Source organism: Bos grunniens, chromosome 2, assembly GCF_055505025.1.
Source record: "Bos grunniens cultivar Pamir isolate PY7600 chromosome 2, Bosgru_T2T1.0, whole genome shotgun sequence".
NCBI classification, from domain to species: Eukaryota; Metazoa; Chordata; class Mammalia; order Artiodactyla; family Bovidae; genus Bos; species Bos grunniens.
In genome coordinates, this window is record NC_141166.1 from 3,598,293 (window position 1) to 3,622,838 (window position 24,546).

At 55.3% G+C, this 24,546-nt stretch overlaps 1 protein-coding gene and 1 pseudogene across 2 annotated transcripts; one reads left to right on the top strand and one right to left on the bottom strand.

The window, feature by feature from the left end:
• Positions 1-400: 400 nt before the first annotated feature.
• Positions 401-24,460, bottom strand: EMC1 (ER membrane protein complex subunit 1). Of its 2 annotated transcripts, XM_086325342.1 has the most exons (23): positions 24,259-24,460; positions 21,152-21,276; positions 20,369-20,434; positions 20,040-20,133; positions 18,858-18,986; positions 18,104-18,230; positions 17,264-17,413; positions 16,820-16,987; positions 16,268-16,339; positions 15,743-15,802; positions 14,974-15,096; positions 14,044-14,140; positions 13,596-13,718; positions 11,654-11,853; positions 11,373-11,522; positions 10,584-10,745; positions 9,925-10,044; positions 6,862-6,999; positions 5,440-5,613; positions 4,488-4,698; positions 3,390-3,474; positions 2,218-2,347; positions 401-2,035 (listed from the first exon to the last, which is right to left on the bottom strand). In XM_086325342.1, exons 1-23 carry the CDS (start codon positions 24,417-24,419, stop codon positions 1,856-1,858), a joined length of 3,045 nt encoding a protein of 1,014 aa, XP_086181468.1. In that variant the 5' UTR covers positions 24,420-24,460; the 3' UTR covers positions 401-1,855. The 2 variants fall into 2 exon arrangements, with proteins under 2 accessions (XP_086181468.1, XP_086181478.1); XM_086325352.1 differs by lacking the exon at positions 13,596-13,718.
• Positions 7,211-7,298, top strand: LOC147377270 (small nucleolar RNA SNORA70; annotated as a pseudogene).
• Positions 24,461-24,546: the final 86 nt, after the last annotated feature.

Consider the following 24,546-nt stretch of genomic DNA (forward strand, 5'->3'; position numbering starts at 1 on the left):
CGGTTAGGGAGCTAAGATCCCGTATCCCAAGGGGCAAGGAAGCCTGCGAGCCGCAACTACTGAGCCCCCAGGCCACAACCAGAGAAGGAAGGAAAGGGCCCCCATAATCCAACAAGCATCCTGTGTGTTGTAACCAAGACCCAAGGCAGCCGGGTAAATAAATGCTAAAATAATAATAATAAAGTAAAATTATTCTTTCTCTTCCTTCTCTACCACCAGCATGTGACCACAGAAACAAAAACTGTTGTTATTTACATGACACAACTCTTGCATGATTAAACTGGCCTGTTTCCCATTAAAACACTGTGCTCACTCCACTCCGGAACACAGCTCTCTGTCCCCTCCGAGGCAGCAGTGGCCTCAATGAGACGTTCCAAAGCCACAAAAAAGGACTTGAACATTGTCATTCGCCACTCGCTTTATTCGGACACTTAAACGTACCTCTCTCCCGACAGGGCTCTCTGTACATTTCATTCTTCACAGCAGAGAGAAACTCCATCATTCCCCAAATCCACCGACAGCGAAAATTTTTAGGCTGTCTTTAGTTTGCACCAGAAACAGCAGCCCAGCCAGTCAACAAGGCTACATCCACAAGACGCCCATGTCCCACCCCTACCCTTTCCTTCCCTCATTTAGAGGTAAGACTTAAAATTTGCTGATTTTAAAAGAAGTATAGTAACCCACGCATTAACACATAACCAAACATAAATAATGAGGTTTCTTAAACAAGGACAACTTTTTCCAACTGGGTTATAAGATGACCAGGTCAGCCTGAAGGTGAAATGAGAGGTTAAGAGAGAGTGTGAAACAGGCAGATTTGCCTTCCTCCCTTGAAGTCCTTTCAAGGTGCAGACAATTCAGTAGTACTAAAAAGGCCTCAGCTCTGACACATCTTAGGAGAAAAGCTTGGACGATGACTGACAAATGAAAACACTATTATTCACGTGGTTTTCAATAAACTGAATCTAAGGCCGGCTGGCCCACTCATGAATGGGAGCATGAAACGAGAGGCTTAGTTAAGAGAAATTGTGACACAAATATAGATTCCTCGACCCACAGTTACTTTGGAAAGAAGCCATGAGAGGCTGGATCGGTTCTCAAACCTCAGCTAAGGGTGGCTCTTCTTTCTCCCCAGTATAAGACAGCAAATGCACCTATAAGGTAGTTATCGGTAAGAGTTCCCTCTGACTTTGGAAGCAAGGAGAAGGCTTTCCAGATATACCTGGGAGACAGAAGGCAAACCAACATCAATTTAAGCCTCACGAGAGAGAGAGGTCTGCGGGAGGTCTTACAGGACAGAGACGTTCGTGGACGGGCACAGAAGGGGAATCAATTTAAGCAGGCCTCACGAGAGACAGAAGTCTGCGGGAGGCCTTATAGAACAGTGACGTTCATGGACGGGCACAGAAGGGGAATCAATTTAAGCAGGCCTCACGAGACAGAGAGGTCTGCGGGAGGTCTTACAGGACAGTGACGTTCGTGGACGGGCACAGAAGGGGAATCGATTTAAGCAGGCCTCACGAGACAGAGAGGTCTGCGGGAGGTCTTATAGGATAGTGACGTTCGTGCACAGGCACAGAAGGGGATGACGACAGCCTTGGGACTCCAGGGGAAAGTCGGTCAGGATGCTCTGTGGTCTCGGCTGACAGAGTCCAGCCTGCGTCCGCCTCTGGTGACTCCTCCGCAGACGTGTCCCCAGAGCAGTCTCCACGAGAGTCCATCCTCCTCCCCACGGCGCTTAACTGAGATGAGCGCCTGATGCACGTCCCCCCCAACCCGGCACATGCCGCTGGAGCTTGGCGCCCGACCCTCGCTCCCCTCGGCTCTCTGCTCTCTGGCAGGGGGTCTCAGGCCTTTACCGCCAGGCACGGTTCAGGAGTTTGACCTGCGCCAGCCTCTTCGTGATCATGGTGGCAAAGACCAGGCCAAAGAGGACGCTGCTGATGAGCACATAGTCATAGTCGTCCTTCAGGACGTCGAACTGTTTGGACGGGTAGACGCGGGTCTGGTAAATGTCCAAACCGTAGGCCACAACCTGGAGGGCAGAGGGAGCGAGAGCCCGTGAGAAAGGCTCCGGTGGCCGCCACGGCCACAGACTTGGGTCAGAAGGGAGACAGGCTCCTCAGTCATTTCCCAAGGGGGAGCAGAGAGCAGGTGTCATGCAGGGCGGCTGTGGCTGGACGAGGGGGCACAGGGCGGGCTGGGGGCTCTGCTCACCAGACAAGTGGACTCCAGGCCCGACGGGGCTGTGTAGATGCCTCGCATTCGGGAGACTGTCTGGTTATAGTTGATGAACCGCTCCGCGTGGATCTGCACGTCTGGAGAATACGGGATCAGGTTCTCCTCTCTGCAAAAACATCAGCCAGGATCGCTTTCAAAGCTGCTGAAAGGGGATCTCCCGCTGCCCCGAGCCCTGGGCGGTTTCCAGGCCATGGATCAGCCTCTGGTCTTCCTCTGGGCCTACGTGCATCAGGGAGCTGAACGCCGAGCCGCTGAGTGTTTGGAAGGGAAGGGCCGCAAAAGAGGACGCTGTGAGGAGGGTAAGACCTGGATTCCTACCTTGTTCTGAGTCTAAAACATCCCAGACAACCGGCGATTTCACACCAGAGGAAGCAAGGACCACTTTAAAAACAAGACACTGAGCCACTAGGCCGATGGCGGCTCTTTACTCCAGAGTGCCTCAGTGCTCAGCTGTAGCCTCCTGCTCTCTGAACCATCCTGCTCCCTCCCCTACGTGTGGGGACATACCTAGCACCTCCTCACCCTGCCCACAGTTTCTCACCCCTGAGGGAAGAGAATCCGGGACAGAGGCAAGAAAACATACAGAGATGATGGCCAGAAATTTAAAAATGGATATGATCGGTAACGAGCTACCGTCTCCCCATGAGACCTGGGCCCAGTCAACTCCCTCCCCTCATTTCCCAGTGTGCCTGCTGCTGGCGGCCGCAGTGGCCTCCAACCCTTCCTGTAACTCGCCAGATACCACCTCAGGCATCTGTGATGGCAGTTTCCTCCGCCTGGAAGGTTCGCCCTCAGACATCCACAAGGCCAGCTTCTCGCCTCCTTCAAGTGCTTACTCTAATGTCACCTTTTCAGGGGGGCCTTCCCAGGCCACTGTCTCAAACCTCACCCCGTGTACCACCCCTTCCTAGCCCCCTGTCCCTTTTTATAAGTTTTTTCTCCTTAGCGTTTACAAGCATCTAACATAGCATTATTTCATTTGCTTATCTTACTTATCGTCCATCTCGCCTCCCCTGCTAGAACGCAAGCTCCGTGAGGGCAGACTTGTTCACGGCCACGCCCACAGCACAGCCGACAGAGGACCAAACATCACCCACATGCGGAGCTCTTTAATGTCACAGCCTTCGGGGTGTCCCACAAGGGCCTACCTGCTCTGTTCTGTTGGGATCTCGGGGCGCCGAGGATCCAGCAAGGCCTTAGGAAGGGAAAGGATCGCTCCGGAAGGCAGCCCAACTGCACAGAGACAAGTCAACAGAAGTGAGTGTTCACGCGAACCTGATCCCAGATTAGGGCTACTTACGAAAATGTCCTTATCGCAGAAATCAAAATAGAGTTTAAAACCAAAAAAACAGGTCAATGAGATGCCCTTCAATGGCCAAAAACAATAGTCTTAATACACATGGATCTGTAGGAAGGTTCTCACTTTTGAAGACACTAGTCTCTTCACATATCATCCTGAGACATCAGAAAATAAAGTTCTAGAATCAAGAACTAGGGAATGATGAAAGAGAAAAGAGTGGAAGGCCCGTGGACCTCTGTATCTCCCATCCTGTTCTCCAGTAGCACCTGCCCAGCTCAGCAGGGCTGCTTGCTGTCGCAAAACACGAGCATGCGCGCTGGGGCAGCAGGGAGGCTGGTGCAGGATTGGGCGGGCGATGGGTGGGGATGGGGGGGAACATGGGGGAGGGGATAGGATGCAGGGAAGCTGGTGCGGGATGGGGGCAGGGGCATAGGGGATGGGGGGTGGATGGGAGGAGGAGACAGGAAGGGCCTGGCAACATGAGGTCCCGCAGGATCGCCTGTTTTAGGAACAGTGGGAATTAAACAGGGGAAACTGCTAAAAGGGCTGTCTTCCTCACTTCTGAGGATAAAACAATGATGCAGAGTGTCTGTCAAAGCTCAGAGCCCCAAACGTCTTTGGTAAAAACAACTGGATGGAGCAGCCTGTTATGCAGTCACTGCGTCCTGAATCTGAACTACACAAAGATGAGACCCTGCACCTCGCCAGTCTCTGCAGCCCGTCTGCACAGGCTACCCGTGAGGGACGCCATCAGGGCACAACGTTCCGAGCGAGGGGCAAACAAAGCAGAGGCGTCATGAAAATGGTCCATCAGAAACAAGGGCTGGGGTGGGTGCATCAGCTCTCTCACAGACGGCAAAGCCGACTGGACTGGGGAGCGTCCTCTGCTGAAACAAAGCCCTCCTCGCGGATCCCAGCAAGGCCGCCGAGGGCGCAGCTCACTCACCGAGCAGGTGGCGGCTGGTGATGCCCCGCTCTGTGATGGTGGCCTCCATGGCGCTGATGGCGGAGGGGAAGATGTAGGACTGCTGCAGGACCTGGGGCAGCTGCGGGCGGTCCAGGGAGCTGAAGGCCGTGGCGTTGTACTGCTCCGTGCCCTCGTAGAGCTCCAGCGCCGTGAACTCGTTGCGCCGAGCCTTGGTGTTCCAGTACTGGTACTGCGGAGAGGAGGGGGCGCTGCTCAGGGCCGGCTGCTGGCTCGGCTGGGAAGGGGAATCGACGTGCAGAGGCAAGTCCGAGAAGGAAAAAGCCACCAGCATCCCAGCTTTCTTCCTGCTCCTGAGCTGGGCTTCCCCTGTGGCCCAGCTGGTAATGAATCCTCCCGCAATGCGGGAGACCTGGGTTCAATCCTGAGGTTGGGAAGATCCCTTAGAGAAGCGAAAGGCTACCCATTCCAGTATTCTGGCCTGGAGAATCCCATGGACTATACAGTCCATGGGGTTGCGAAGAGTCGGACACAACTGAGTGACTTTCACTTTCACTGAATTCAGTAACATTCAGGGTAGCTGCATCTGGACTATCCAGGTGCACCCCAAGAAAAATGAATTCGCAAGAGTCTTACAAGTCACGAGACTAACAGCTAACATCTGAGTGCTTTCTACATGCCAGGCACTGTTCAAAACTTGACTAGATGAGGTGACTGCTGTTACCCCTCTGGTATGACACAGAGCGCTTAAGAAACCAGTTAGCAGCTATAAAATCAGAAAATGGAAGAGCTCAATCAAATCCAGGCGCCCCGGCTCCCTACCCAGCCCCCTCTGCTGCCAGCCAGGGGTTCTGAATTCTGAAAGCACCAAGCAGCAACCGGTTTCCCGAACAAGAGGCCGGGAGGGGACTGGAGCTGCAGGAGGCCGGCCAGGCCCTGGAGGCTGCGTCGCCCAGGCCGCCCGCCCACCTACCGCAACCCAGTTCTCGGCGTGCACGATGTGGACGGGGCCCTTGGCCTTCCTCTGCACGGACGAGTGGACGATGCGCCCCGTGACGCCGTCCACGAGGAAGATGCCGATGAAGGTGCGCTCGTGGTGGACGTCCGTGCTCTCCGTCACCACGGCCAGCAGGTTGGGGTTCAGGCTCTGGGAAGACGGAGGGAAAGGCTCCTTCAGAAGCACAGTGGCACCCCACCGTGAGCCTGGGGCAGGGAGGTGGGCACAGAGCCCTCCGGCTGGCAGAGGAAGCAGCTTTTCTGGGTGGAAGAACTTCCTATCACGGGTCATCATCACTGTACTTTTTCGGTGTCCACTGGGGGCTGGGCTTGGTTCACTGAATCTCATGAATATCCTTGCAAACAGAAGTTACTATCTACACTTCACAGATGAAACATCTTAAAGTAGTTAAGCAACTCGCTCAAGTCACAAACAAGCAAACAGTCACTCAAGACACAACCCAAGCCGGCCCACTTCCTGATGGAAGGACACTGGTCCAGCAACCTGACGTCTCTCCACCAGGGCCCTGCGACTACCACAGCAACGGAGACGTCTCGGTTCTCGTCTAACTTGACCGACTAGGTCCGTAACGCGAGCGATCACTCCCTTCCTAAGACGCCTTCCCCCCGGCGTCCAGGACGCCAGGCCCATCTGTCCTCTGCCTCAGTGGCTGCTCCTTCTCAGTCCCCTCTGCAGGTCCGTCCTCCTTTCCCCAGCCTCTGGGTGTTCTAGCTGCACCCGCTCTCCTGGTGACTTCAGCCAATCTGATGACTTCCAGAACACCTACAGGGGCTGGCATCGCCCAAGTTTACATGTCCGAGCCAGGCCCCTCCCTGAACTCCAGACCCAACTAACGGACCACCGCGTCAGTATCACTGCTCAGACGTCTCACGGCAAACTCAACAGGCCCCAGGCCCAGGTCCTGCTCCACACCCGCCAAAACCCGCTCCCCTCTAGGCCTCGCTCCTCCTCCAACTCCGTCTCTGCTCTGCCAGAGGCTGTAACTCATGTTCATCACCTTAAGGACTACGTTCCTTCACAGGATGGCTCTGCAGCTGACAAGTCACCTCTCCATCTCCCACTCAGGAGGATGCTGGATCACAGATGGAGTTTCTGATGGATCGACTAAGGTTTAACCCCAGAAACGTCTATCAGCACTACCACTAACCCTAACAGATGGCAGCTGCCGGGCAGTGGTCACGTGCCTGGCACTGGGTGCCGTCTCGTGTGATCATCACCACCACCCCAGGAGGACGGCATATTTCACAGGCCCATTTCACAAGCAATAAAGTAAGGCTCAAAGGGATAAAAAAACTGACAGAAAGCTCCCCTCTCCACCAATCGCAGAGCCAGGACGCAAGCCTGGCTCCTCTGCACGGCAGCAGGCGGCCGCCATACCTTGTAGAGCACGCTGCGGTCCCCCATCACTCGGCCCTGCGAGTGGACATGCTCGCTGCTGCGCTTCCCCTTCACCTGGACGATTCGCTGCACCTCCGGGGGGATGGTCAGCTCCCAGCTCAGCTCAGTGGTGAGGTCCTGGGGTGGGGCCAAAGAGAAGGAACCGGCACCGATCATCAGGAAGGTACCCTCAGGCCCCCAACAGGTGTGGCGAGACCTGGCCTGCAGTTCAGCAGGCGCCTCTGTGCAGGGTGGAACAGGGTTCAGAGGTCCTAGAGAAGCACCAATAAGGATCTGGTCTGGGAAGAGGTTTTGGAACTCCTAGTTCAAGTTAGAAAACCAGTAAAGCCTGTGTCAATGGCTGCAAACAGCAGCCTCCTGGGCAGCTGGAGGCACCTGTTGCTTGTCTGGGCTGCCCGATGGGACCTGAGACAGTCTTCTCTGGGGGATGTATGTGTGATCCCATACTGTCCCCAGTCCAGGCTCCAGACAGCACAGCGCGGTGCCTTTGGAAATCTCCAGGGCGCAGCGGTCAGCCAAGCCATGGAGTCCATCCACACCGACATGCAGAACAAGGGGCGTGTGGCTGAGGCCCAACGCAGAGCCAAGTTCAAGTGCCCTGGCTGCCAGCAGACCTGCAACTCCAAGAAGTGCAGCTTCACTAAGTGTGACGCACGTGAACCTGAAGACCCAGCAGCTGAAAAGCAGCTCCTCCAGCCCGGCCGTGGGGTCAGACACAACCCGACTCTGCGCCCTCTGGGCATGGGCCGGGCCCTGCACCCATGGGGACCTCAGAGCCACCCCTCCTCACTCACATCCACCAACACTCCTACTTTCTGTCAAAAAAAAAACAGAAAGATACTAGAGCCAGTGTGAAAGAAGCAGGATAGTTAGTAGTTTCCCACTGTTTATCTGAGTAAGACTAACTCAAAGGAAATTTACCACTTATTACTAACATCTAAGGTCCCTGTACACTGAGCCAGCGGGGAACTACTAAGCTGGAAGGGACCTCAAAATGTGACAAGAAATCCTCTTTATTGTCATAAGAAACCAATAAACCTGTATGGTTAAACGCGTGATTATACCTCCACACGTGGTTACACGGAGCCCTAGGGTGGGGGGCGGGTAGCGACTGGAGGGGCTTCCTGCTCTGACCGCTGCGTACACAGCTGTGGTCCTTCTGTGAGGGCCGCTGAGCAGTGACCGCAGCATTCTGCACTCTTCTCAGCGTTGTATTTTAATCAGATATGGGTTTAACAAAAGAAGAAAGTAGGAAACACATCAAGTGAACAAAGCAGATTTCCTACTGATTAAATGTGGCTCAATTCCAGTTCAGGTAAGAAGTATACACGCTGCACCTGCCCACGCGGACCGCACGGTCGTGTCCTCAGCGGAGGGCACGACAGCGGGCCACGGAAGGCGTGCGGGCCACGGACGCGCGTTCTAGCCGGGGAAGCAGCTGGCAATGGGGCTCAACGGGCCCTTCGCAGTTGGCTCACGCAACGCTGTACCCATGCAAACTTTCACCAGGAGAATGCATTCACATGTTACTGCTTTTTTTAATCTTTTCGATAATAATCTTTATTAAAAAATACGGCTCCGATGAAAACATTTCACAGATTCCTATGAAAACACCAAAGTTCACTAAAACCCTCCCGGAGAGCAAGGTCACCAGGGAGCCCCCGGAGGTCAGAGCCTGGAAGCCCACCCCCGGCTGACTCCCTCTGGAGCTCTGACTCCTGTGTCTCCCCTCGACCGTCTTTACGATGACACCCTCAGGGTTCCACTGGTCCATGACACCCGCACCCTGGGTCACACCCCTGCCCATGAAGAACTCTCTCTTTCAAGGTCCCTTTTCCATCAACTCAGAAGAGCAGTGTTTCTTTACCCACTGGGTAAAGAGCACACTCTTTGGACAGACCATTCCTGTGCTGTTTATGCTAAAGGCTAGCTGTTACAAATGGAGAAGGCAATGGCACCCCACTCCAGTACTCTTGCCTGGAAAATCCCATGGATGGAGGAGCCTGTAAGGCTGCAGTCCATGGGGTCGCTGAGGGTCGGACATGACTGAGCGACTTCACTTTCACTTTTCACTTTCATGCATTGGAGAAGGAAACAGCAACCCACTCCAGTGTTCTTGCCTGGAGAATCCCAGGGACGGGGGAGCCTGGTGGGCTGCCGTCTCTGGGGTCGCACAGAGTTGGACACAACTGAAGCGACTTAGCAGCAGCCGCAGCTGTTACAAAATGTCAGGAAAGGGCGCCGCATTTTTTAAACAACAGCAGGTGAAACATACGAGGCGTGGGCTGTGTGCAAGGCCCTGCTTTACGAGACTCAGACGTGTTCACTCTCCAGCTCATCACGAAAACACTCTGACGTACTATTACTACCGTTTTGTCTTACAGACAAGAAAACAGAAGACCAGCCGGAAGCCATCTGCCCAAGGATGCCAAGTGTACGAGGGGCACAGCCAGGCCTCCTGCACGAGCAGCCGGGCCCGAGGTCTGAGCCTCTCCAAAAGGCTTCCAGACAGGATGGCAGGACCCGCCAGGGAGGACACGTCTCAGATCAGCCCTCAACGTGGCCCTGCTCTCCGGGCCAAGGCAGCCCCTGTGAAGCTCAGAGCAGGACTTCAGAGCCAGCGTGAAGCAGTACTTCCAAGAGCTGGACTCACGTATGTCAGAATTGGAGCAGATCGATCCCAATTCTGGAAATAAAATTCAAAACTCGCATTCGATTAAGAGTGGATCAATAACACTACCTTCGTACAGAAAGCGCTATTGTTCAATCACCATCCCCACCTCCCCCGCTAAAGATGGCAAAAACACTCCCTCTGCCACAGGAGAGGGAGGTGGAGTGAACGCTCCTCAGGGGCCAAGGCCCACCTGTTGTGCACGGCTCCGTCCACGGCAGCAGCGACCAGGCCGGCTCCACAAACCCAAGAATGATGGCCTCGGACACCAGGCTGACGCCGATTCACGCTTACAACACCAGAGCCAGCGTATCCACTCCTGTTACCTACACCCCTCCCACCACGGGTCCTGCCAGGATGCCCTTGCCCACCTTCCGGAGTCGATATCCGCACAGCCGCCCCTGATCCGCATCCACCAAGTAGAAGAAGATGGAAGGGGCGAGCTCATGGAGCTGCCGCAAGACATTCCGAGTGGCTGGGAAAGCTGTGACCTAGAAAACCCCAGAGAAGAGTTATGGGGGGGACTTGGTGGTCCGGTGGCTAAGACTCCACGTTCCCAGTACAGGGGGCCCTGGACTGATCCCTGATCAAGGAACTAGATCCCACATGCTGCAATCGAAAATCCTGCAAGCCAAAACGAAGACTCAGCCAAATAAATCAAAATAATAAATGTTTGTTTTTTTTTTTAAAAAAAAAGAAAAAGAGTTCAAAGAGAAGGAATCCCTAAGCATGGATTTCTCCAGACTCTTTACTGTTTCCCATCAAAGAGGGCCTTAAGAATAAAACAACAAATCTTAAAGGAATTAAAATCTGCTAAATTCAATCAGGTCTTAAACTGAATTCTCTTAAGAGACCCAGTTTTCACAAGTGCAGAAAGAGCCATCGCGCTGCGTAGAGAAGCCCTTTGAGGCCTGACTGCACTCAGCGCCCACCTGGGGCCCACGAGCCGCTGTGTGAGCACCCTGCCCCCACCCATCGACGGCGGGGGCGGGGGTGGGGGGTGGTTCCTGCAGCCTCTGCAGACGCGTACCTTGTACTCGTCGTCTATCAGCAACAGCACCTTGGCATAGTCCTGATCCATGATGGGCAGGAGCAGAGACTGCAAGACGGGGCGCTTCAGCACGGGGGGGGCCACCTGGCTCCACTTCCCAAAAATGGGGTTGAAGACATACAGCGAGCTCATTCCCGTCTCCTGAAAGGGCAAGCAACGCTCAGCCTCCACCAACAGGAAAAGACTGCAAATCCTAAGGAGCTGGGGACCGGAGCTCAGCCTCGGGGATCCCCCAGTCTTTCCCTGCCTTGTGGAAAACAAAAGCTTTGGCTGAAGGTGAAAGCGTCTGACGGCTGATGTGTCAAAAGGGTAAAAGTTTAACTGCCTCTAGCTCCAAATCTAAGAATGGGTCACGCTGAGGAACAAACGAAATGTCTACCAGGCCCCCTTTCCAATGACGGCAGAATGTATCTGCAAAGAGCCATCTGCTCGCTGGGAGGCAGAGGCAAGAACAGCTGGCGTCCTGCCCTCCATCCCCGGGAGAAGAGCCAGCTGCCCGCTAGGTACCGACACCCACCTGTGTCTGGGAGAAACAGGGCCGGCTTACTAGGGGCCTGGTAACATCCCACCTACGCTACAGCCACTTCCTCCTCGGCCACCACCACCCCTGGTGGGGGAGGAGGGGCACTCAGGCAAAAAACTGCAAGAAAACAGAGCTCTAAGCCCTGAGTCTCTGTATGTAACTCTCCGAGAGTCCCCAAGGCCCAGCTAGAGCTACAAAACACAAAACCGCGCCCCCACGGGCTCAGAGGTGCGGCAGAGGCTCACCTTGTCTTTCAGCAGGAGCGTGCACTGGGGCGGGTGGGGGAAGTGGGCAGTCGTCCTCTGGACCGTCAGCTCAAAGGAGGAGTCCGGCTTGACGTTCGGGAGATACTGTTTCCACAGGATGGTGCCAGAGCTGCTCTCGATGCCAAAAAGCTGCCAGAGAAACACCGGGCTCACTACCAGAAAGGCTGACCCAGAACTACTTCTGTCCTTGAAAACCAGAACCAGCCCCAGCTCCTGCCCCGGCCTTCCTGTCCTGCTCCCGGGGCCTCTGAAGGGCTCACCTTGCCTGAGGCCGTCACCATCACCATCATCTTCTGGAGGTTGAATTCATCCCTGGCCAGAGTGTCAATGTTGATCTCATTCTTGATCTGGCTCCGGGGCTTCCGCGCATCGTAAAACACTTTCCAGAGGTGGGAGGTCCAGGCCTGCAGCAGGATGAGCTGGGAGGACAGGCGCTTCAGGAACATGCCCAGCAGGCCGTCTGGTGTCAAGGGAAAGGGACCGCGGCTGAGGCTCTCTCCTCGGCGGAGTGGGGCTTCCCGGCGACGGGGCACCTGCTCCCCCTAAGGAGGGCTCTCCCTCCTCCACAGCACTCGTGTCGTCCACACCCCAGGTCACGAGCCCAGGGAGCAGTCCTGTGTCCGATGCCAACAGCCCCACACTCAGGCACAGCCGTGCGGGAACTTCTAAGGCCTACTCACGGGGCTCTCAGCACGCCCCCTGCCTGCAATCTCAGGACAGGAGGCTAAGAGGGCAGGGGGCAGCCATGCAGGGTGCAGCCGTGCCACCAACATGTCCACCACAAGCCCATCCGGGACGGCCAGCAGGAGGCTCCCGGGCGCCGTGACAAAGCCAGACGAGGGCAGGCTGTGGGGGTGCGGGGTGCACGTGTGTGTGCCATCAACTGGTACTTCTGTTTCTCGCGGCTTCAGGCCTACGTTGTCAGTTGCTCAACCTGCTCCCAACAGACCTCCCTGCAGCCCGCTCCCAGGGCTCCCTTTGACTCCGCCCCTTCCTCCATCCACGAGACCACCACCCTCAAATCTCCTCTGGAGACGAGACCGGTCACCGCAGCAAGGCAGCACGGTGAGAAGCCAGGCCTCGGAGTCTGCAGCCGGGACCCAGGTGCACTGCCCACAGGCTGGGCGACCTTGGAGATGGAAACGGCACCCACTCCAGCACTCTTGCCTGGGACACCCTGTGGACAGAGGAGCCAGGCGGGCTGCAGTCCACGGGGTCGCACAGAGTCGGCCACGACTGAGGAATCAGACAACAACCTTGGGAAACGTGCTTCACCTCGCAGCCCCCAGCTCCCCATCTGTAAAATGGCACAGCACCCACCGGGCTGCTGCTGAGACCAGACCTCGTGAGGGGCCCCCGGGATCTCCCCGGGGTGGGGTGCAGAGCGCTCACGGGAAAGAGCAGCGCCTTTTCTGGGCCAATGTCCATCAGCCCCGGCTCGAGGGAGAGAAGCGATGGGCACACGGGGCAAGGCACAGGCAAGCAGCCCACGCACGTGTGGTGCACACCTCACCGAGGCAAGTCCAGGGGACAAACGACGGAGAAAGCCAGCCGTGGGGCAGGCAACAAGCAACCAGGCAGCGGGAAGCAGGTTTTACCTTGGATGGCTGGATCCAGGCAGCAGAAATAAACAGTAAAGGCACATTAATCCTCAGCTTGAGCACCTGCGGTGCCTAGCAGGGCGGCTGGCCCCGAGCAGGCTCCCAGCAAACACCACCCAGCTGGCCGGGCGAACGGATGGGGGGAGGCAGGGGCAGGACGGAACCAGGGGAGAGTGAACCAAGTTCACCCTGGGTCTGGGACCGCAGCCGGGTTCGGAGGGCACCGGCCTATCCCCACAGAACCTGGCCCGCCCAGTCACGTCTCTCTGGAAAGGTGGGACTCCTGCTTTGGGGACAACAGCTGTACAGTGCCCGACAAGCTGCTTGACAGACTTCAGGTCCTCAAACAACAGCAGCTATGACGATGCTACGTTAAGACTCTTTTCATCAGGGTCTTTCCCTAGAAAGAGTCACGCGTCGCTCCTTCCGGAGAGGAGTGGGCCCATAAGGCACAGGGCCACAAACGCACGGGAGACGGGGTGCAGAGCGAGTTCAGAGCAGGCCGGCAGAGTGGCCGCGCCCGAAGCCCGGGGAGGGAGGGGGGTGCCAGCGGCCCCAGAGCCCCCACTGGCAGCTCTGCCTCCCGGCCCCCCGTTCCTACCTGCCTTCTTGCCAAACTCCCCTTCCAGCTCCGCCTGTGCCCCGGTCAGTGGCAGGTCCACCATCTCCAGGCACACCACCTCGGCCAGGGACTCCTCGCGGCTCCACAGCACCACCCTCCCTGCTGCAGGAGCCAAGGCCACCAGAGTCAGGCCCGCCTCCGCCGTCCCCTGAAGGGACCCTTCTCGGAGGCTCAGGGCCACCCCCGCTGTCAGGCCAAAAAGAGAAGCGGCGGGGCTGGGGGCTGAGATGAAGTGGGGAGAGTTCTGTCTCCCGCCCAGGAGTGCTAAGGAAGTATTCAAAGGCAGGTCACCTAGGGCTCTGGGAAAAATAGGCAGGATACACTACACTTGAATCTTTCCCAGAAGCCTGGCCACAGCCCCAGATGAAGGGTCTGAATGCAACTCATGGGCAGGCCCACAAACAGGAGCTGAGTGATGCCCACTCACCCAGCTGCTGCAGGAAAAGCAGCAAGTGATCCTCTGTCTGGACCAAGGCCCGGTAGCCCACGGAGTCATCCTTCTTCAAGAAGACCTGGATGTACAGCTGTCAACCAAAGAGTCAAGACCCCTGCAGTCAGCGGGGATCCAGACACCTCTCAGAGCCCAGAGCCCGAGATTCAAAGCATGAGGAGTGGTCAGAGGTCAGGCCACGGCGTCCCCGCGTGTCCAAAGCACACAGCGTTTCCTGGACTCCACTTATAGACACCGTGCATCCTTAGGAGCTGACAGAGCAAAAGAGCAGGTAGCTCGGGTCCTCTCTACGGAGGAACCTGACACCTTCTCGGCTACCCGATCATTCATTATGCACCGATCACACACCACAAAGCGAGCAGGAGGCCCAGAGTAGACCAAGCAGCAGCCGCCCAGGGAGGCTGAGGAACACCACTGGACGCGCACAGAGGCAGGGCTGGGCAGCGACAGCATCTTGAATCTCACCAGGCACGGCTTCCTTATTTATAAGGCTAGGGCAGTGGTAATCGAAAGACTACCGGGAGGATACGTTTTTTAGTGTTTATTTACCTGCACCCCATCTTAGCTATGGGACTGGGGACCTTTGTTGCCGCACGTGGGATCTTTAGTTCTGGCACGTGGATCTAGTTCCCTGACCAGGGATTGAGCCCAGGCCCCCTGCACTGGGAGCACAGGCTTCACTGCTGGACCACCAGGGAGGTCCCTTATCGGGAGGGTGAGTCCATCAGTGAGTGAGTACAGCTTAGCGTGGAGCCCGGCACGCTGACAACCTGGCCTAAGCGGCACTTCTCTTGCTGGTATTCATAGGCGTTTCTGACCGGCCAGTGGCTCAGGTAGGACTACAGCGCACGGCTGGGACCAAGGAAAGAGAGCCCCAGGCCGAGCAGCCCGCAGGCCCCGACTCACCCGCTCGGGCCGCGTGCCATTCTGTTCCAGGCTGAAGGTGATCGCGGTGTCGAGCAGCCGCCGGCCTGTCTCCACCAAGTAGAGGTTAATGGTGTAGGTCTGGTTGAAGCACGCCAGCGAGTCCTAGGGAACAGACCGCATGGGTCAGCTACAGGAGTCCCCCAAAGCAAAGTCCCCCAAAGGAAGTCCAAGAATCTGGGTGGGGCTGGGGGGAGGGGGGGCAACATCCTGGAGAAGGACCCAGGCCAAAGGGCAAAGCTAAATCCTAAGGCAGAAATAAGGTGCGTGAGTGAATAAATAAAACTACAACCACTATACACACTTACTCCAGAAGAAGCAAGGAGTGGAGAGAGACTTCCCAAAGAGTGACTAGTAAAACCGCAGGCAGGGAAAGCACACCCGCCTTGGGAAAAGCTGAGGAAACGGAAGCCACGACCCAAACCTGTGCCTCCGGCAAGCGCCCCACACTCTGCTTCAGGGCAGCTGCTCAGACTAACCCTCAACTCTGCCAGCGGGGACCCCACAAGACATGAGGAGGCGGAGGCCCAGAGGAGAACGCGCTTAAGAACAGGTTCTAGGAGTTCTACTTTCTAATCTCCCAATTGAAAAAGATCAAGAGAAACACGGTTTAATTTATAAAACTTAGAAAACTCCATCTGAGGCTGGGACCTGGAGAAGACCCACTCCCAGGCTTGATCGCTCCTCCAGCTTCGCTGGGGGCCGCCCCGCCCACATACAGGGCTGGTGCACTGCCCAGGGCCACACCTACCTGGGGGCCAGGCTTCTCCGAAAAGCTCCCAGGTGACCCATCTTCAGAAACGCTGGGCTTCTGCCATGGAAACGAGAAGGACGGAAGGAGAAAATACAGCCAGAGGGTCACCTCCCAGCCATGAGAATGAAGCTCCCACCTCCAGATCTCAGCCCTTGGGAGAGGGCAAATCCCACCCCCATCTCCACCCACACCCCCCACGCAAGCTGGAACAGCCCCAGATGACTGTGAGGGCGTCCCATTCCTGGGCACAAAGAGGTGCACACAGAGCCTACAGATGAAGTGAGGGCTGCTCAACAGCCCCCTGCTCCCCCGCCCCGCCCCGGTTCAAAGCGACCAGGTGAACATGCCCAAACTTTTGTTTCTCAGGGCTTCCAGCAAAGATAAGCAAAGAAAACCCTGGGACCTCCCTGGCATTCCAGCAGTTAAGATTCAGTGCTTCCGCCACAGGGGGCATGAGTTCGATCCCTAGCCAGGGAACTAAGATCCCGCATGTGGCCAAACGCTGTTATTCCCAACACTCACCGCCTCGTTCCGACAGGTCATGACTGCAGCCACTGTCTTCTCTCCGGTGGTGGCGAAGCTCACCAGGGCAGCCTGGGGTAGAGTCAGGCGTCAGTTCCTAAACAGGGCCTGTCCTGGCCAGCAGCCTTAGGGTCGCCTCCACCGGAAGAACCCTTGGCCTTGGAGTTAAAAATGCTCCCAAGTTGGGAGGATGATGGCCAGAGCACTGAGAGCAGAGAGGCCCCACCGCACCCACAGCTGAGCCAGGCCCTGCCTGACCTCCAATACAGGCAAGCTCAATGCTGCTCTTCGCATCTATAGGGAAATTCTAATTAGCGTGCCCTCTCTCCCGTGGGTTCAGGAAGGTACCACTTTCACTCTAAAAATCCTCTGTAACTCTCAGAAGAACCAAGTATTCCATTCCTACTCTAAGGCTAACCCCTCTCAAAACACTCATGCAAAGAGGTCTTCTGTCTTGAGTAAGTATCTCCAGATTCAAAAGCTGGGACTTCCAGCATCCAGGCCTCAGCGAGATCCCCCTGCATCCCAGCACACCACGCTGCCTGCAGTTACCTGCGGGAAGTTTTTAAGCAGATCCAGGGCGCCATGGCGGTAGTGCAGCAGCGCATAGTGGCTTGGGGACAACTGCAGGAAGAACTGCGCCCGAGAAGGACCCACCGGGCTGGGCTGTGTGGGCAGGATGCGGGGTTGGAATCCACTTGCGAATTCCAGGTCGAGAGACTGGGAGACAAGAAGGAAGAGGCTGAGGGCCAGGAGAGGACAGGGGATGGACCATCCAGGCTGGCGGCCTCTGCCCCCCTTTGCCAGTGAAAGGAACGAGGCCTCAGCACGGGGCTCCGGAAGCTCCCATTCAGGCTCTCAAAGGAGGAGAGTGGCTCGTCTGCCCTCATTCCAGTTCTGCCAGAGGCCAAACCTCAAAGGGGCTGCCTGGGAGAAAGGCTTTTCCCAACGGCCAAGGCAGCACCTTGGGCTGGGGAAGCAGCTCTAGCCTCTCACCTGCAGCGGGATCTGCCTCAGCTCCCACTCCGTCTCCAGGGCCAAGGTCTGGAGGGACCGCGAGCTCGGGTCGGGGCACACCAGGACAGCCTCGTCCACCACACCGCAGGCCCCGGTGAGACTCCGCAGCCAGGGGGTCGACACCCTGACCTACACGAGAGACGAGAGAACAGGAAGCTCCTGGGGATCCTCACATTTCGCTCTTAGCACACCAGCCGTCACCACCAGATCCCAGGGGAGGATCTCAGCTCAAAGGTTCTTCCTCAGGGACTGAGGAGGAGACCTTCCCACCCCTCCCGGTCTCCGAGAGCTCCACAGCTGGAGAAGATCCTTCTGGTAGTCTGAAAGCTAAACCAGGCCCTCTTCAATACTGGACACTCTTTTCTTGTTTTGGTGAATCTGCCCGCAGTCCACTCTTAGCACCTGCTGTTGTGAGCACTGAGCATAGAAATCACCTCTCTCTGCCCCAACATCGCAGGTGCAGCAGGGCGGCCGCAGCCACGGTGCCGGCAGGGCCGGGGCTGCAGGGCAGCATGCTTGGCCCCTCCGATCGGCACTCCTCCACTGCGTCTGTCATTCGCGGGTTCATATCGTCACCTTCAGTACCACCTTGTGAGATCATGCAGGCCGCGAGCAGATCTACACAGCCGTGTCTTTAGCCACCGGGAGTGCGCCATGTGCACACGTGCGGGCTCTGACAGCAGAAGGCAGCCCTCTGCGCCCGGAAGCAGGGACCACGCGTGGCTCCGGCGTTCACCTGGCCAAGGCCCCCGGTCCCCAGTGCAAAGGAGGGCTGAACCCGCCCCCTCCATGATGCCCGAGGCTGCAGCCGGACCGCACCTGCTGAACGATCTCTCCATCTTCCACGTTAAACTTGACAATGTTCACGTGGCTGAAGGGGACGACTCCGAGGGCCCACACGACCCCCGAGCCGTAGGAATACACCATCTGGTAGTGGATGCTGTCACTGAGAGAGGGAAGGAAGAGCAGGGAGCCTCAGCTTTAGCCACAGAACAGGACCACCCTCGGGGGTCCAAAGCCCGGCCGCCAGGGACTGAGCCAGAGGTCACAAACTAGCAGCCTCAGTGAAGTTTTGTTTGGCTTAGTTTTCTTTTTTTAATTTGAATTTGTTGTCAACATTTAGAACTGAGATCAGCATGTAACAGTAAGATTTCTAGCTTTTCTTTAAAAAGTTGGGATGTGATGATGCTAGGCCTAACTATACAGAGCACGGTCAGCTGAGTAAGGCTGCCCCCTTGAGGCGGGCCGGGCACACTGCGGCTCCCAACATTCCCCACCCGGCCTGCTCCGCACACAGATGCTATGCAGTCGGCCCCTTAGGAATCTGAGCATTGGGTCCCTGACAAACTGAGTGAGCCAGTCCCCTCGCTCGACTGGCTCTCGGGCCCAGGTGGAGAGTCTTCTCCTCACTGCAAAGGAAACTCCAGAGGCAGCCACAGCCTTGGAGTGCAGGCCCAGAGGCTAGTGAGCCCCAGACCCCACCCAGGATTCAAATGCTTCGACTCTCAAGGAGAAAGACGGGCTGGTACAGAGCAGGAGGCGGCGGCCACCACCCGGGGGAAGGCAGCCTTACCTCTCCGGGAGGTGTTCCACCCACTTCAGGTGCCCGCTGGAGAGGTGAAGGAGGGCAAGGGTGGTCTTCTTCAGGACCGCAACGTGCCTCACGGCCTCCTGCAGGCCGACCAGCCCCAGCGCCTGGAGACTGAGCACAGGAACAGGGGTGAGCGTAGCCCAGAGACTCCCGAGCCTCAGGCCGGACGGTCCGGGACACAACCGCCACCTCAGGAGGCGACGGAACAGGCTCTGGGCTCAGCCGCATCCGCACCGAGCTTGGCTCTGCTTCCCACTGGCTGACCTGAGCGACTGTATTTTCAGCCACTCGACTACACCGTTTCCCTGAGACTCGCCGACTCTCCTGAGGGCTGCTCCTTTCTTTCCCCGGGACCTCACAGTAACCAGGCCAACTCTCCACCACAGCAGCCATCAGACAGCTGTCATTAGCAGGCTGCAGGCCCGCCTCACCCAACACAAGAGGTTACTTGATGATGGAAACTGTTTCACATTCACAGTGGATTCCCACTGCCTGGGGCATTCCCAAGCCCTTACCCAGTAAATTACCATCAGAAGAAGCATAACCTAACGCAACCAACCCCATCATTTAAACAACTTTAGCGAGACGCAGCTGAAACAGTAGTGCAAATTGTTTTTAAACATAAAATTAAAACACAGGAAATTGTGTTCTCCATCTTCATATCTAGAATCTTCTTTCCCTAGTAGATCAGTTGGTAAAGAATCTGCCTGCAATGCAGGAGACCCGGGTGCAATGGGTCGAGAAGATCCCCTGGAGGAGAAAATGGCAACCCTTTCCAGTATTCTGGCCTGGAGAATCCCATGGACAGAGGAGCCTGGCGGGCTACAGTACGACTGACTTTCACTTTCACTTTCTCTTACCTAGAACATTGCAAAGCTCTCAAGTCGTGGTCAGATTAGGAAAAGCAATCGATACCAGAAATGAACACTGCCCCTAGCATGGCACTCTGCCTCCAACACGAGCTCAATAAATGGTGGCTGAGTAAGCACGTGTCCCATAACCTCAAGACATCAAGAATGGACATTTGATGCTCTCTGGCTCTTCTGTGGTTTTTTCCCCCTGGGCAAAAAAGCCAAAAGGCCCAGAATTGCTGTCTACATAGAATCTGTGTTCCAGCGAAGCCTTTAACCAGAGCAAGATGAAATTCAGCTTCTTTCCCTCTACCTGCGACTGTCCAGGGTAACCTCCCAGTTCAGGCCCCCAATGTTCGTCTCCCAGGAGCGCATGATCCGGCCTCCATTGGACACAGTGATTGCATCTGGAAGAGAAAAGACCACATGAGATCATCCCCAAACTGCTGCGCCGTCTGGAGCCTCCCAGGGCCTGTGACCAGTGGCCTCGCCTCCTGTGTACAAGTGCAGATAGAAACTGCACCTGTCCTTTCCTGCTGGGAACGCCCCTACTCCGTTCCCTCCCAGACCCTGAACAAAGGGAGGAACCAAGGGGAGAGAGGGAGCTGACGCCGTCACAGGGACAAGCCGGGCTCTACCTACCCTGTCCGTAGAGCAGCATGGCATCCACCACCCCTTCCGCTGTGCCCTTGTCAACATGGCGCCACACTGAGAGACAGGAGAGTCGGACGTTACTGTGACGACGTTACTATGACGTTACCAGGAGGCGTTCCCGGCGAGGCATCCAGGAAGGCGCTCGGGAGAGAACCGCGCAAGCCTTTGTGCGCACAGAAGTGCCTCGTTTTATTCCAGGGAGGGGAGGATTACTGCCAGCCGGCAGTGACCCACCCCCACTCCCGGAGTAACGAGGGGAGCCACCGCTGTGCCGATCTGAGACCACACTCTTCCCATCCCCACCCCACCCAACCACACAGATAAACGGACAAAGACAAAATTCACAAAATCTCTATGACTCACAAGCAAAGCAGTGATTATAAATCACATTTCCATGATTTTAATGCCTAAAAACATCCACAAAAGCGCTATAAATGACTGGAGGTAGGGAAACGGGGAACATCCAAAGCTTTACTTAAAATCTTAATCAAAAAATGTGTTTTTTGCAGCAATATCTTACTTAAGAATAGTCAGGACGCGGGCTAAGGAAGTAAACTCAAAGGCCAGTTATAGGAATATATTAAATATTTCTAAGATGGCAAAACTGAAAAATAAATAAATGATCCAAATCCAGTAAAGGACGCAGCTTTCGGCCATGTTGTCCCCAGGGGTGGGGTATCAGCCAGGCAGACGCTGCCGGCCACGGGACATGCTGGACTCACTAAGCGCAGCCACGCCATCCCCAGCTACCCATCTACCCAGTCCACTCACAGATCTCCCCAGTCCGAGAATTCAGTGCTGCAATCACATTCTTCTCTGTGGCCACAACCAACTTCTTGGATCCAGGGGAAAATTCCAAGGAGGCAAATTTGAGCTTTCCAACATACTGCTGTCTCCTAAAGGAAAAAGACGAGGGAAATGGAAGGGCCAAGGCCATCACTGCACAGGACACTTTGGGAAAGACAGCTGCACAGATACAGGAGGCTACCACACCACACCTGTCTTGGGATGCACGAGGAGTGTTGCTGCACAAATACAGGAGGCTATCACATCACACCTGTCTTGGGATGCACGAGTAGTGTGTGTTAATGAAGAGATTTGACCAAAAGCAACATTTCCAGGTAATGTGCTCAGGAGCAAAGGGGAGAAGAAGAGAGAACACACCCTAATAGCTAACCTAACACTCTTCCTTCTAAATGCAAGCACGTATTTACCTTACCCAAAAGGGGACCTGGCCTAAATCCCACTAGAACAAAATTAGTCTTCCCTGAACTCATTAATAGTGGGACCAGGGACTGCCCTGGTGGTCAGGTGGGTAAGACACTGTGCTCCCAAGGTAAGGGATCTAGGTTCGATCCCTGGGCGGGGAACTAGATCCCACATGCTGCAACTATTTTTTAATATTAAAAAATAGTGGGACTAGACACTCACATTACACGTGAGAGAAGAGACATGAATCCTGTTAATGAGCACACAATCCAACTTCCCCTTCTATTTTCACTGATCTTTGGAGAAATATTACACAAATATTCTAACAAAACTTGACAGATTTGAGTCAGGCCTGTGTTCTTTGCAGCCTGTTCTAACCCACACCGTGCTCAGGATCCATCTGACTCACTACTCATACTTTCCTTGGAATATACCCCATCACTCTCAACACTCTTATCTCTGCATAAAGGGAGCACAGTGGGCTTCCCCTGGCACACTACCGCCTACAGAGGCGGCGAGTGGCACACTGCTGTTCACGAATGCCACTTCCAGCAAATCAAACACACAGCATTCACACAGAATTTCCCTTGTTACACGGTCTGGTCTGACTTTTTACAAAAGAAGGAGCTGTATTAGTACAGAGTGACAGGTGTGTGTGACATCTGACAGTTTCCACCGTACTCTAGCCTACTTGGATCTCACTGTCATCACTGAACCCTTTACCAAGTACACAGGACAAGCACTAACGCTCTCATTGTGGAGGCGAGAAAACCAAAGTCCACTGACGTCAACAAACTGCTGTGAGAACTAGAACGCAAAATTAAGTCTAAATCCAAATCTAACCTAATCTTCTAAGTCTGAATCCCATGCTCTCTTTTAAAATGCTGATATTTTTTATCTGGACTATAAAAGTAATGCCTGCTTACTGAAGAAAACATGAAAAATACACAAAGGTATAAAATAGAAAACAAAAAAAATGCCTAAAATACCATCATCCATAAACGTTTTTTTCAGCAATAAACATTTAACATTTTGGTGTACTTCTTTCTGTTACTTTTCAGTTTATAATGCATATACCTAGGATTCTGCTAAATTGGATGACGTTGTGCGTGTGTAACATATACAACATGGGTTTGAACTGAGCAGATCCACTTAGCGCTGGTTGTTTTCTTCTCTTTCCTTTCTTGGTGGCACCTTGAGGCTTGTGGGACCTTAGTTTCTCAACTAGAGATCAAACACGGGCCCCCGGCACTGTAAGCATGGAGTCCCCCAGGGAATTCCCTACACTGGCTGTTTTCTACAGTCAATTCTGCAGTGCTACACAATCCATGGTTGGTTGAATCTGTGGGTGTCGAACTGCAGACGCAGAGGGCTTACTATAGGTTACACTCGATTTTCGACTGCAGAGAGGGTCTGCATCCCTAACCCCTGCGTTGTCCAAGAGTCAACTGTACATGTTATATTGTGAGCATCTGCCCACGTCATTAAAAATGAGACTTATGGGAATTCTCCATAAGTTCAGTGATTAGGACTCCCATGCTGGGTGCATGGGTTTGATCCCTGGTCAGGGAACTAAGACCCCAAAAGCCACAGCACTCCCCGCAACCCGCCAAAAAAAAAAAAAAAAAACACAGGACTTATGCTGCATTTGTCACACTGCCTTATATCACGTACTTACATATCTGCCCCCTCACCAGCCTGAGTTCCTCTCCATCTCTGCACCCACGCACCTAGCATGACCACTGGCCAACAACAGGCACGCAACAAACATGCAAACCCGTTGGTTTGATGTAGAGAAGACCTCACAGAGGAGCTAGGCTCTGAAAGTGTTCCCTGACCAGCAATAACTGGGAACATACTGCTTGTACTCAGTGAGCCAGCCACTGCGCTGAGTAATTTAAAAGAATTGCCGTATTCATTCTTACAGCTACTGTGGGAAGTAATAGACTATCAGTAAACTCAATTACAGATCAAGAAACCGAGGCACAGAGTTAAGTCATTTTCCTGAGATCACACAATGCTGAAGTGGCAAACGGACATTTCAAGCCAATTCGCTGGCCTTAAGGATGGGGTGGGTGGGTGGACGAGTGGGTGAGTGACTCAATGAGCGCATTAATGAGACGTGAATGAACAAAAGTGCTGAATGAGTGAATGAATGAAGAGTGAGTGCGCCAGTCAGTGAAGGAAAGAATGAATGAATGGCACCTCCTGGCTGAAGCGTCTTGGGCGGCCCTGTTCTGAGCCCATGGCAGAGTTGGGCTGGAAGGGTGGGGAACGAGGATCTTCGCTGACAGCGGTCGACGTCGGACACCCAGCAGATCCTGACAGTCAGAGAAACGCGGCCGGGCGGGGAGAAGTGACCGCTGACCAGAACCTCGAGCAAGCCCGGACGGCAGAGCCCGCTTCACTGGCTTGCGACCCGTACAGCCGCACAGGGACGGGCTCAGAAGAGCCCCCAACTCTCGCTTTAACGCTCTGCCGTGGCCACCTTAAAACTCTTTCAAAATTTTTGAACGAGGGGTCTCACATTTCATTTTGCCCTGGGCCCCGCAAGTTATGCAGCCGGCCCTGCTGCATAGTAAAGCCCTCCTCCTTTTAAACAAAAGAAAAGGTACAGGGAAAATAGTTCCCGAACAGGAACCGCCCCTCGCCCCCCGCCCCGTACGCACCAGTCAAACTTGCCCACTTGGTCTTCGTAGACCGCGGCCGCAGGGACAAGCAGGGCAGCCCAGAGCCACAACCGGGAAACCGAGGCCGCCGCCATGATGGGAGCGCGGGCCCGGCCGGCCCGGCATGCACCGCGCCGCGGGCCCCGCCTCCGCGGAACCATAGAGTTGGGCCCACAGGCGGAGTCCTGGGTGCGGAACCATCGAGTTGGGCCCGGCATGCACCGCGCCGCGGGCCCCGCCTCCGCGGAACCATAGAGTCGCGCTCACAGGCGGGGGTCCTCGGTGCGG